This window comes from Durotheca rogersii, assembly GCF_024521655.1.
Source record: "Durotheca rogersii strain YMJ 92031201 chromosome Unknown GGS23scaffold_31, whole genome shotgun sequence".
NCBI classification, from domain to species: Eukaryota; Fungi; Ascomycota; class Sordariomycetes; order Xylariales; family Xylariaceae; genus Durotheca; species Durotheca rogersii.
Genome location: NW_026251262.1, coordinates 243642 through 255540, shown reverse-complemented (window position 1 = coordinate 255540; position 11899 = coordinate 243642). Strand labels below are relative to the sequence as shown.

General features: G+C 56.6%; 3 protein-coding genes across 3 annotated transcripts; all 3 read right to left on the bottom strand.

The window, feature by feature from the left end:
- Positions 1-1536: 1536 nt before the first annotated feature.
- GGS23DRAFT_314175 (uncharacterized protein) lies at positions 1537-5475 on the bottom strand. The gene is made up of 3 exons (XM_051512820.1): positions 5408-5475; positions 4392-5345; positions 1537-4339 (listed from the first exon to the last, which is right to left on the bottom strand). The coding sequence occupies exons 2-3, from the start codon at positions 5140-5142 to the stop codon at positions 1824-1826; spliced, it is 3267 nt and encodes a 1088-aa protein (XP_051368295.1). The 5' UTR covers positions 5143-5345; positions 5408-5475; the 3' UTR covers positions 1537-1823.
- GGS23DRAFT_314254 (uncharacterized protein) lies at positions 5340-6343 on the bottom strand. The gene is made up of 3 exons (XM_051512822.1): positions 6040-6343; positions 5408-5972; positions 5340-5345 (listed from the first exon to the last, which is right to left on the bottom strand). The coding sequence occupies exons 1-2, from the start codon at positions 6237-6239 to the stop codon at positions 5600-5602; spliced, it is 573 nt and encodes a 190-aa protein (XP_051368294.1). The 5' UTR covers positions 6240-6343; the 3' UTR covers positions 5340-5345; positions 5408-5599.
- A 444-nt stretch (positions 6344-6787) lies between these two features.
- On the bottom strand, positions 6788-11190 carry GGS23DRAFT_314215 (uncharacterized protein). The gene is made up of 3 exons (XM_051512821.1): positions 11129-11190; positions 8146-11070; positions 6788-8074 (listed from the first exon to the last, which is right to left on the bottom strand). The coding sequence occupies exons 2-3, from the start codon at positions 10649-10651 to the stop codon at positions 6933-6935; spliced, it is 3648 nt and encodes a 1215-aa protein (XP_051368293.1). The 5' UTR covers positions 10652-11070; positions 11129-11190; the 3' UTR covers positions 6788-6932.
- Between the last annotated feature and the right edge of the window lie 709 nt (positions 11191-11899).

Genomic DNA, 11899 nt, shown 5'->3' with positions numbered 1-11899 from the left:
ACTTGATTGTAGCCAGTCAGTATATATAGAAAGAGCTACGGATCTCTACCCTCGGCCCTAAGGAGTGATAGTGGCTGGCTGTGCCGCCATCGGGAAGGGAGGGATATGAAGCGTAGAGGTATGGGTCATGAATAAACCGTTACGACGAGTGCGCAACACCTTAAATATGAAGAGCTGTGGATGTGTGGGTAGTGAGATGTGGGGTATGTAAACTAACGCTGCGAGAGAGTTAGAAAGGGGAGAGACAAGCGGAGGGAACAATCGCAGTGCATCGTAGAGGGGAATTGACAAAAAGACGAGCGTGAAATGGTAGAAGTTGTCAAGACGGCGGGAGCGGAAGGGGGGTTAAGATATCTCTGCTGTTCCCGGTAGATCCGCGATTCAATATACAGAGGGGGGGTAATAGAGAGGGGAAAGGCGGAGGAGGAGTGAGGGTGGGCTGACACACCCCCTCGTCCCTCGTCATATACGACGTGCGCGCGTACAATTACTCGCCGTCCTCCTCTCTCCCTCTCCACCGCAGCAGCAGCAGCGCACCGCGATTCATAACCCAAGGCCGAATTATCTGCGTGCGTCTGTCTGTCTACCATGTCTACCTAACCTTACCTACCTATGCAGGGACACGAGTAACACGGCGCACCCGGAACAATTTCCCAGGTTAGGCATTATTATGCCGCACAGCACAGCACAGCACAGCACAGCACAGCGTAGCAGTAGTAATCCACTATCGCCGAACTCTTCTTCTCCTTCTCGCTCGCGTTCGATCGCCCCGACCTTCCCTCCCCCGCGGACGGATGGATGTTCGTCTCGTGCCCGCTCTGAGACACGGGGGGGGGGCTGCGTACGCGGCGTGTGTTGTACCTGATTGAGGTCAGGTATCATGTCTCACCTCAGGCCGGGGCAAGGAAGGAAAGAAAGAAAGAAAGAAAGAAAGAAAGAAAGGGGTAACCTGGCTACCGCAGGGGAAAGGGAGGGAAATACGACAGGGGGAGGGGGGCGAGGAGATAGGTACGCGGGCAGCGCAGGGAGGGAGGGTATACAGAGGCGGACGGGCGAGACGGCGGCGATTACTACGCTGCCTGCCTTGTCGGCGCAGAGGCGCGTGGCGTGGAACGTATTAGGTATCTGTCTACGCGCAGTGCAGCGTTGTTGAGGGGGGAGAACACACAACGGACCCTAGTAGTTGCGGGCGTGCGCACATACATGCATTGCAACACGGGCGAAGCGGCAAGCGTATATACGGCGGGCATTTGTTCGCGGCTTTAACGAGCGAGCCATATCTGCTCGCTGAGCGATACCCAGATGGGCGTTGCTGGCAGTAAGCACACGCACGCGCGCGCGCGTGTAGGTAATATGCAGCAGCCTCTTAACGCCGCCGCCGTCGCCGCGCGGGGCCAGCCTTGACTATACCCCTGATGCACACGCGCGATGCCAAAGACCCCCAACCGGGTGGGATTCCGCGAATGCGTTATCGTTATCGTCGACGGGGGGGGGGGAAGGACTACCTACCTACATACCTCCTACCTAACGTAGGATGCGAGGATACGCCGCTATAGGGCTACCTACCTACCTACGTCTGTGGGGGTCGTATACTGGCTGCGCAGCGGACGGACCCCTACGCGAGTCATCTGTCCCTCTCTAACCTCCCTCTTCTCCCCTTTCGTATACACATGGCCAATTGCCGTTGCCACTCGGCCTCAAGACGAGTATATACTGACGTAGACGGCGTTTTTATCCCTGATCTCATCCTCGCTATCTCCGTTTCCGCCGCCGGTAACGACGGTAGTAATCGCGGCAGTACCTAACCCGCCCCCCGCCCCCCCCTACTGGATCCCCCCCTTCTCCTTCTGCTTCTGCCTCTTGTTCTTGTTCTTCTTCCTGTTCCTCTTCTTCCTCTTGCGCGGGCTGCCGCCGCCGCCTTCGCCGCTAACAACTAGCTCGCCGTCGTTTTTCCTCTTCCTGGCGCCCGGGAGAGCGGGCGTCTGGCCCGGACAGCGGCCTTGCTGCTGCTGCTGCTGCAGCGGGTCCGGCCCGGCCGCCGGGGGCGTCGCCGTGAGCGTTTTCGTCGCCGGCTCGGAGCGCCGACGCAGGAGCGGGATCGCGGGCGGCGGGATGGGCGTCGTGGACGGCGCGTACTTGCAGGCGCCGCCCCCCCCCCCGGAGACGCCGCGGCCCTGCTGCGGGGCTCGGGACTTCTTCGTGCCCCTTCGCTTCTTGCGCGCCGGCGGCGCCGATCCGGCGTCGTCGGCCCGCCCCCGAGGGTCGTGCGATATTGTTATTAGCTCCGAGGTGGCGGGAGCTTGTTCTGTTCCTGCGACCGGCGGAGGGCTGGTGGCGGACGCCCCGGAATCAAGGCTGGGAGTACGCTCCCGCGCGCTTCCTGCCTGCAGAGCAGATGCGTTGTGGGGAGGAGACGGCGTAGACGGTTCTTGAGTAAGCCGGCCGTTGGTATGGCGAGGGAGCGTGGGCAGCGGGTCGATCTGTGTAATGCTCTCTGGCGATTTAGGCCATTTCCCCAAGACATAGCTGAGAGTCGCTACATCTGAATCGCGAGGGAAATTGTCGTTTTCTTGCATATTAGTGTCTTGGTTGATTTTCTGGAAGCTCTTTGGGGAGAGGTGGTCCGCTTCCGGGCCTGGAGAAACTGCCTTGGGCGGCGTCTGCTTCTCGGTCTCCAGACTTGGCAGCTCGACGGCGGTATTGGCCTCTGCGGGACATCCCTCCTCGACTGCGTTGGGCTTTGGCGTCGTCTTGCTTGTATTGGTGGGCTTCCGTGGTGGCTTCGTCGGCGTCTCGCTACTTCGGCTGGATTTGAGCTTAGCGCCTACGGGTGTTTTACTATTATGCCGATGGCTCGAGCTCGATTTGGGGACTGAGGGCGAGCGGTATGTGATGGGCAGCGTATTTCGTCGCTCGGCGATTCCGTTCAATACAAACACCGCGTCGGGGTGGTCACATACTAAAGGTGTGGTCCTCGTCTTCTCTGCACGTGGAATTGGCGTACTATCAACGACCCGGGCGGGGATTCCGGAGCTTGACTCGCTGCTGCTGCTGAAACCACTGTCATCTTGTCCGTGTTCCGGGAGAGGCGATGAGGCGCCGGCACACCAGTTTGTGGGACTCGAGCTCATAAGTTCTGCTAGTTCCTGGTTCGAGGGCGGCGGGCAGCAATCCATCAACTGTTGCGTGATGAGAGTAGAGGCCGTCTCGGATTCTGACGGCGACGAGAGCGTTCGTGTCGGGGTTTTTGTTGGCCTCAACTTGGTGGATGATCCTTCTCGGACTTGGCTATCGAGTTCGTCTTGGCCGGCGGTGGCAATTCGAGAGCTGGTCTTAATGGGGTCTTGTTGTTCTCGCAACGTTGTCACCGAAGACGTACTTAGTACCGGAGCTGCCTCGTAAATGTTTTGCTCTCGGGAGCCCTGGACGGGAAATATATTCCTCTTAAGAGCTGTCTCGTCGTTTTGGCAGGCACCGGGCACGGATCCTCTCGTACACTTTCCACTATTATGATATTCCCTCGTTCGCAGCAGGCTTTCATCTCTTTCATTCTTGGTATCATCTCGCTTGAAGCCATGGGCCTTCTGATAATCATGACTCGACGGCATACCCAATAGATCATCCGTTCTAGTCACCTCTCTGGCGATGGCAACCCTCTCTGCCTTGAGCAGTGTTCTTTCGTCCGGTGCCCTGCAGCCGAACATATAGCTCCCTTCTCCAGGCCCGCTCCATATATAGCCTTTGAATGGCCCATTCGCGAACCACAGCCTTCCGGCCCTATCGCCTTGGAATAGCGTCTCGTATTTTTGAATCCACGCAAGTGGCTCCCACGACGGCTGCCTCTGGGTGGTTAATGGCGGGGACACAACTGTGTTCTCGAAACTACCTTGACGACTTGAGGCAGGCCTAGGGCCTGGCGGCAGCATCCCCGGTTTCGGTGCCCATGTGTCTTTTTCAACCTCGGATGCGGAAGAGGCGGAAGCATCAGAAAAAGCGTCACGGACGCGCTTCGAGTAACCCCGGCCGAATCTCCTGGTTTGTACTTGCTCGGGCGCCGATTGCTGCCCACGTATCTTGGGAGACAGATTGTTGATCGGCGTGAACCCCCCTCCAGGCTTTGGGTAAGATCCGCTGCGAGGTCCCCGAGAAGAACTCAGCTGTGACGACGACAACACGTCTCCTGTGCGATGCAACGGGGTTACCGCCCGGAGTGTTTGATGTGAAAGCACGTAGTCGTCTGAATCATCGTGAGACTGCTCGCTAGTGGCCCCGAGAGGGGATGGATACTCGTCGTCAGACGGTTCAGGTTCCCTAAAGAACGACTCGGGAATAGGCCGCTCTATCCCTATCATGTTAGCAGGAGTACAGCTTGGTTAGGCGTGGAGCCTAACCTTTCTCGATTAAACCGATTCTGGCCAAATTCTCGTGCCTTGTACTTGATGATGTCTTGCCCGTGATATCTGAATAGGTATTGCTTGTGTGAGAATTCTTCTCTGCATTTCCAGCAAATGAACGTGAAGGTGTGAGGGCGTTAGCAGACTCTTCTCCCCCAACGAACTCAGACGATGCCGATGACGACGATCCCACTAGTGATATGACCTTGGCATTCGCTGGAAGTCCCGATGGGGCGCGCCGAGACGAAACAGGGCCGCCAGAAGACAGCGAGCGACGATAGGAGGACGATATGAGCGGTGCGGCTATCTCATCATCAGAAGAGTCATCGTCGAGCGAGATGATGGTTGCGCCTTCTGGGATACCTGAGGTGTGCCGAGCTTTAACACGCTTGGCTTCATTACGATGGTCTCTGATGGCGATCCAAGCGTGAGGGGGGACACCCGGCGGGCCTTGAAGTCGTGAATAAGACCTTTCCAGGATACTGGCCATCCTAGGAGGGAATTTAGGAGTTGACGACGCGATGTTAGCCTGCGATGTAATTGGCGTTGATGCGATCTCGTGAATTGAGGACTGGACAGCCGGCTCCTTGATAGACGTGTAAGAGGTGTTGGGATCACCAATGTGCTGATCTGAACGCAACACGTTCCCAGCGGCCGCCTCTATCGCCGACGGTGCTGTTATATTATGAGGTCCATTGGCCATCTGAGGCACGGTAGACTTCGATGAGGAGTCTGGCGCAAGTGACATTTGATAAGCCCGCTTTGCTCGAGGGGGGACCTCGAATCCGTATCCCCCCCTCCTCGTTGTAATCGGAAGGGCAGCCCTGGAGAGAGCCCTAGCCGGGTCTTTTACGCCGAGTTCAGACTTAGAAGAGGGCGTTAGGGGGGGTTTCTCATCCCTCGCTTATGGGGAGACGGGATTGCAAGGATGCGTTGAATCCGGTTGCACGTCTTTCGGACAGGCCATTAGCAAGCTGGCAAAACTATCAGATTGGAACATGACATCTCATTACCTCTGTCTAGTTCGGAAACGCCGCTGTATTGATGGCAACTGACTTGGGCGACTTTGGTTACGTTCACTAAGCCCGCCGTTGCTGCGTAGAATCCTCGGGAAATCCCTCTTGCTAGCTGTTGTGTTCCTTCTTTAAGGTCAAATAGCGCGCATGCGTTGAGCGTTGTCCGGCTATAGCATGGATCTGGTTTCCTCAGCGAGCTTGCGGAGTCAAAAAGTGCATGTCATGAAGAAGAGAAAGACGGAGGGAGAGGGGGAAGGGGAGGGGGCGTAGCTCGGGGTAATAACTCGAGAGATCCAACTCTGGTTGCCACGACCCGATTCCTCGAAATGGGGAAATCACAGATTGTAAAATGGGGAGAGAGAAAAGGGTAGGTGGTGGTGCCAACTTGGATGTCTTGTTGATGGCTGGATTGAATGTTTGAGGGAGTAGAGGGGTGAGTTGAATCAGGGTTAGGAGAAAGGTATAAAAAGAGAAAAGAACGAGAGACAGAGAACGAGATGAGCATTGAAAGGAGACAAATGCTGAAACTGAGGAAAACTGTCGACTGCCTTGGAGATGGCGCCTGTTCTCCTGGCAACAAGGTCAGGTCGGTTGTCCGAACAAGCTGGGCGGTGCGCAAGGAGTTCAACCGTAAATAACAGCAAAGAGAGCTCGGTGACGCGGGAAGCAGTCGACCCGACCCGCGTCCTCTACGTCCCCTTGCCAGCAACCAGCTCTCCGAAGGGACAAATCGATTTTCATGACCGGGAGCAGATTGGTTCCGTACATGGCTGCTGAAGCACAGATAAACAAGGAGATTGAGAGGACGGGGGCGGCTGGAGCATAGCATGCGGGAGGAGGAGGGGGGTTAGGGGGAGGGGTACGCAAACGCATGTACATACGTTGATGCAGAGAGTCTCGAGGCAGAAGGTAGGCATTTTGGCACTGTGTGTGGCTGAAGGGTGGTAGATCGTGAACAAACTCATGTGTACATAGTTCTTACATAGATATTCTAGACAGTGTTCTAAGTAGGATAGGTCGTATTTTCTTATCGCGGATTCAGGGTATACTAAGACGGGTAATAAATCCAGGCACGTACGTTAGGATAAGTCTGGGGGCATTCCGTATGTTATATGCCAGTATGTAGGAGGTAGGCAGGTTAGGTAATCTACCGGTACCTGTCTGGCCATAGAAGCGAAGACGCGTTTCGACGCGTTCAACCCCTGTCGCCCCTGTCACCGACCAGATGAGCATGGCCACGGCTAAGCTACAAGGCAGTCGCCTGGATTGATACCACACCACAAATTAATTTATGCTTGTGATTGATATAATACATGCGTGTTCCGGTAGTACCGTGTAGGCGTGGGTTATATGCCATGTCCGCCCGCATATATAATACCGAGAGCAGTAAGAAGTCATATATTCATAACATTGCAAGCCTGCTTGGTTGTGAAAATGGTGGAATTTTACCTTGAGTATGGTTTGATACGCTGTATATTGAAAAGAGAGAAAGCGAATCGAGATTGGAAGGATCAGAATCGGCCTACAGAGGCGTCCTCGGCTTGAAATACTCTTTAAACGTGTGTAGCTCCTCGAGGTTCAGCTTGTAGACGACCTCGCAGCACACAATCAGCAGATTAGGAAATCGCCTAGTCCAGAAACCCAGATATCCGTCCGGCAACGATCCTACTAGCTTTTTTAGAGGCTCGCTCATGTCTCCGTAATGGAACCGCTTGTTCCTCAGCGCCCGTAACAAGTCGAGCAGTTTCGACCCCGTGTATTTACGCTGTTTGCCTAAGCTGTCGACAAATTCTTTCGGCAGGGCCTTGAGGAAGTCGCCGCGGCACACCTGAGGCGCGTAGGCCTCTAGTTCCATTAGACTCTTGGACGGTGGGTCGCGAGGTTCTAGCTCAAAATGGTCCGATACGTCGCAGAGGAAAGCAAGCCGTTCCTTGGGGGACCAGAAAAAGGGGTGGGACATGACGTCTTTGGCAGACGGCCGTGCCCGAGGGTCGGACCGGAGCATCGTCTCGATGAGAGCCTTGGCCTCGTGAGAGACATCACCCAGCATGTCGAGTGGCTTGAGGTTAAACTGGCCTTTCCGGATGTTGACTTCGCGCATGTAGCGGTCGCCGCAGTCAAACGGGTGCAGTCCCTTGGTGAGCACATAGAAGAAGACGAGACCGAGACTGAAGATATCAATAGCACGGGTGGCGCGGCGATTAGGCATAACATCGGCGCTTACTAGTTGGCTCGAGTCGCTATGCGTACTAGTCATAGACATTGTCGAGGATTCGCGTGCATCGTCGTCCAAGAGAAGTTCCGGCGCTCGCCACCCCGATGTGCCGGCGGCGTGGGCGGTGGTAGCCCCGAAGGACGACTGCCCACCCTCGAGCTTCTTACACAGTCCGAAGTCGGATACGAGAAGTCGTGGCTTTCCGTCCCTCCCCATGGTCACGAGGATGTTTTGCGGCTTGAGGTCGCGGTGGACTATGCGGAGGTCGTGGAGGAACCCTAGACCGTGGGCGATCTGCAACAGAACTCGCGGTAGATCTACCTCGCCCGCGTGAGCCAAGTCCCGATACAAGGCAGGCTTCTCGATGATGTCGGAAAGAGAAGCCTGGCAGAGCTCTAGAGCGATGTACAAGAAGCTATCATTCTTCGACATTGCAAAATATCGTATCACTAAATGCCCGGGTTAGCAAAGTTAGCTGGTGAGGCGTTGATCATTATAATGGGAGAGGTGAAGCGAATACCATTTGGATGGTGATCGCTCTCCAGCAGTAGTTGAGTCTCCTGGGTGGCGATATCCCAGAATTGAGTGAGCATTCGCTTGACAGCGACATCTCGGCCGTGAAATTTCCCTGCGAAGACGATAGTGCCATTGCTGCCCATGCCAAGCTGCTCGTCCTGGTTGACCTCAATGCCGCCGATCCTCACGATGGGTCCGCTCACATCCTCGGGATCGTTATTCATCGTCATGACATTCGGTTCGAGCTTCGGCGGCATACCGACGTTCTGAAGGCCCGGGATTCCCTCCCCAGCGTCCGGCGAGTCACGGTCACCGGTATTCTCGGACGCATCTCGTGGCTTCTTCGCTCCCTTCCGATGCTTGACCCCCCCTCTCCGACCACGATGCATTTTCTTCTTCTTTTCGGGGGACTCCCCCTCGGTCTGTTGCTGTTCGCGCTCGCCATCCACATCTGCCCCTTCGGGATCTGGGGAGGGAATGGTGGCAGTTACATCCTTTTCGGGCCTTCCAGCTTCGATAGGTGCCGTCGGTTCAGACTGCTTTACCACTGGATCGCGGTCGAGCGGCCGGGCTTCCTCGTTGACTACATCTGGAGGTGGGTTGATACCAGGGGCCGTTGAGGGCACAAATGTCAAGGTTTCGGGGTACTCCTTTGGCCCAATCTGTCGTTTGGTCCACCGAACCAGATCCTTGTAGTAGCGAAACAGAAGGTATATAAGAACGGGAAATAAGATGGGATTCATCAGGAAATCGAGGGTCTTGTCAGCAGCATACTGAGGGATGGCGCTGACCTTGTGGGCAAGGCTCGGCGGCTCAGAAACTGTATCAGGGAACGGGCTCGACGCGGTAGGATCGGCATCATCGGTGCTAACGTCCGGTGGAGAGGGGCGTGAGGGTAGACTGGGCGGTAAGTTCTGCGGCCACTGCGGCACGCTTCTGGCGTTCCCGAGAACGTGCGTACCGACAAGGGACTGGTCCGCCGCGGCAGCGTCCAACATATCCCAGGGATTTCCCCGGCTGACTCGCGCTGCGGGAGCGTCGACGATAAGGGGGTACGACCAGCCGGACATCGCATACCAGCTCCCAGATTCGGTCTGATTAAGGAACACGCTATGGCTCCTGGCGCGCGCCGAGTCCTCGTCTCTAATCGGGGGAGTAGGTTGAGGGAGTAAAACAAGCTCCGGGTTGGTTCCGGGCGGGACGTCCTCGGGTCTCGCGACGTCAAAGACACGAGCAACAGGAACGGAGAATTGGAGCGCGAAGGAAGTGGCCCCGGTGGGGTGGGCGAGCGCATACACCTTGCCATCATGCTGGCTGGTAAAATACCGATTATCCTGTGTGGCCTGGTACTGTTGGTGGAGGTCGTTGTCAAAATTATTCGGGCCCCATTCGGCGTATCGAAGGGTAGCAATCTCCCTTCCGTCGTCGGACCGGTGAATCGTGACCGTGTACTCCGTTCGGCCCAGGGTGATGATGCCGGTGTTGCTACACTCCCCGTTGTCCGAGTCGGCAAACCGACCATTCGGCGGATAGCAGGTGGCGCTCTGGTCGACCTGGGAACCGGACTGGCCAAACCATTTGAGAACGCGGCCGGTGGCGGCATCTAGGCTGATCATGGTCGTCTTTTTATGTCCGGTATACACCACCGGCGGGCTCTGGACGGCGTAAGAGCCAAAATCCTCTACCAGCTGTTTCATGGTAAGGCCGGTACTGACCAAGCCGCTCCCGAAGCCGGAGGGGGACCAGACGTAAAGGGCGCCGTCGCGGGTGGGCTCTACGGCCCAGACATAGTCGTCGAGGGGGTGGCGGTCGCGTTCGTCCTGGTCGTCGCCCAGGGAATTGTTGAGTCGGTGGTGAATCGTCTCAACGATAGGCTGCTCCACTTGGAGATGCCAGCGCTCGTCACCGGATTCACGGTTGACGGCGTAAAGATGTCCATCGACGGTCGCCAGAAGAACGTAGTCTTCCACTTCCCATCTCTCCAGACTCCGCGCAGTCTGCGGCGAGGAGAGCCCAGCACCGGCAAGCAGGCTGGGCAGATGTCTTAGAGAGTTTGGTGCTCGAACGGACTGAGCCGGAGCCAAAGTTGCGAGGGCGCTCGCATCGTTAGGAACAAGTATGTTTGCGAATCTCTTCTTGTCGGCGGAACGGCCGCTTCCGGCGGTAGCCACCGTGCTCTTGCGGCTGGCGCTGGGAGTCCCGTGGGCACTGCGGGCCTTGGGGTGCGTAGCGGCGGCGCGGTTGTCGCCTAGGACATGGTTGGCCTCGAAGGTAGACTCGAATCGGGGATTGGGAATGTCTCGATCGTGGACATGATGCTTGTTGACGGCAACGTTGCTGTCGGCATTATCGTTGAGATAATTGGGAATGGGAGGAGCTTGGTCCGGGGAAGGCTGCCGCTGCCGAGCATCGACAAGCTGAAGCCAGGGGAGAAGGAAGACGGCCAAGGCGAGCAAGACCTTGCGCTGTTGAGCGATATGCCGTCCCTCGCCCGGAGGCCGTCGCAGCATATTGAAGACGACAACGCGCTGATGCGGATAGAATAGATGGGCGATTAGCGATCACATTAAGGCGATCGATCACATGAGGCGAGCCGGATGGAGAGAAAGAAAAAAGAGAAAATGCAGGTTAATCGAGTCGAGAGAACAATACGAGCGATGGGGGGGGTTCAGGTCAACTATGGCCAAGCTTGGCCGGGTTGCAAGGGGTGTGAGACGATGTCAGACGAGGGAATTGGCGAGGGAGGACGGGAGACCAAAGGGGGGGGTGGGAAAGAGACGGAGGCGAGCCGCCTAGCTCGAGGGGGCCGCGTTGGCGGGCAGGTTGGTAGGTTGGTTGGTTGGTTGGTTGGTAGGGTCGATACCCTCGCCTAGGGGAGTCGTCGTAGTAGGTGAGCGTCCAGTCGCGTCGATCGTCTATATGTAGGTACCTAAACAGAGAGAGTGGTGAGTTTTACTGTGCTGGACACCTGAGTCGCAGCTGCTCACCTCTGCCCCCAAGAAAACCAGAGCCGGGTCGTCCGACGAGAGTCGCGCAGGCCCAGATATGATCCGCCAGATACAATCGCCGGGAGAGTCGGGGCACCCTACGTATAATAGCTATGTCAGCATTAGTGAGGCGACTTGCAAGAGATTGCACGCGGCGGGACGGCATACAAATCACAAGCCGGCGGACTACGCACCGGAACGGACCGGGAATAGCGAAGATTCGTGTTCCAAGACAGAGGGCCAAAAGACGCCAAAGGCAGCGCTAGACTAAACGGAAAGGGAAGGGCGAATCCCCAACGTTAGGTATTTTGTAGGTGACGGAGACAACGGGGCACAGGGATATTAGAGATGGTACACGGGATATATGAGGCGGGAGGCGGGAGGAAGGACGATGGCGACGATGGTGGTGATGATGGTGGTGGTGACGCTGATGCTAACGCTGATGGCGACGCTGGTGGCTGGTTAGAAGGAGGAGAGAAGAGTGGTATGCCCTACCCCGCCAGCGGACAGTGAAAATAACAGGGAGAAGAGGGCGAAAGCGATGGAAGCGGCAGGGGCAAATTGGATAACGCACACAAAAAAAATACAGGCGGGTTACGCTCACCCACACACAGTCTCTCTCCAAGCCAGCGCAGGGCGGTCACTCGACAGGTGATCTGTTTTCCATCCGCCGAAGGATTTCCCTCTTTCCCTTTTTCGGGGCCTTCGCTTCTCCCTTCTCCCTGTTTTTCCCTCTTCTCTCCTCGTCTCTACGCCTTCTCCGGCGCGGTG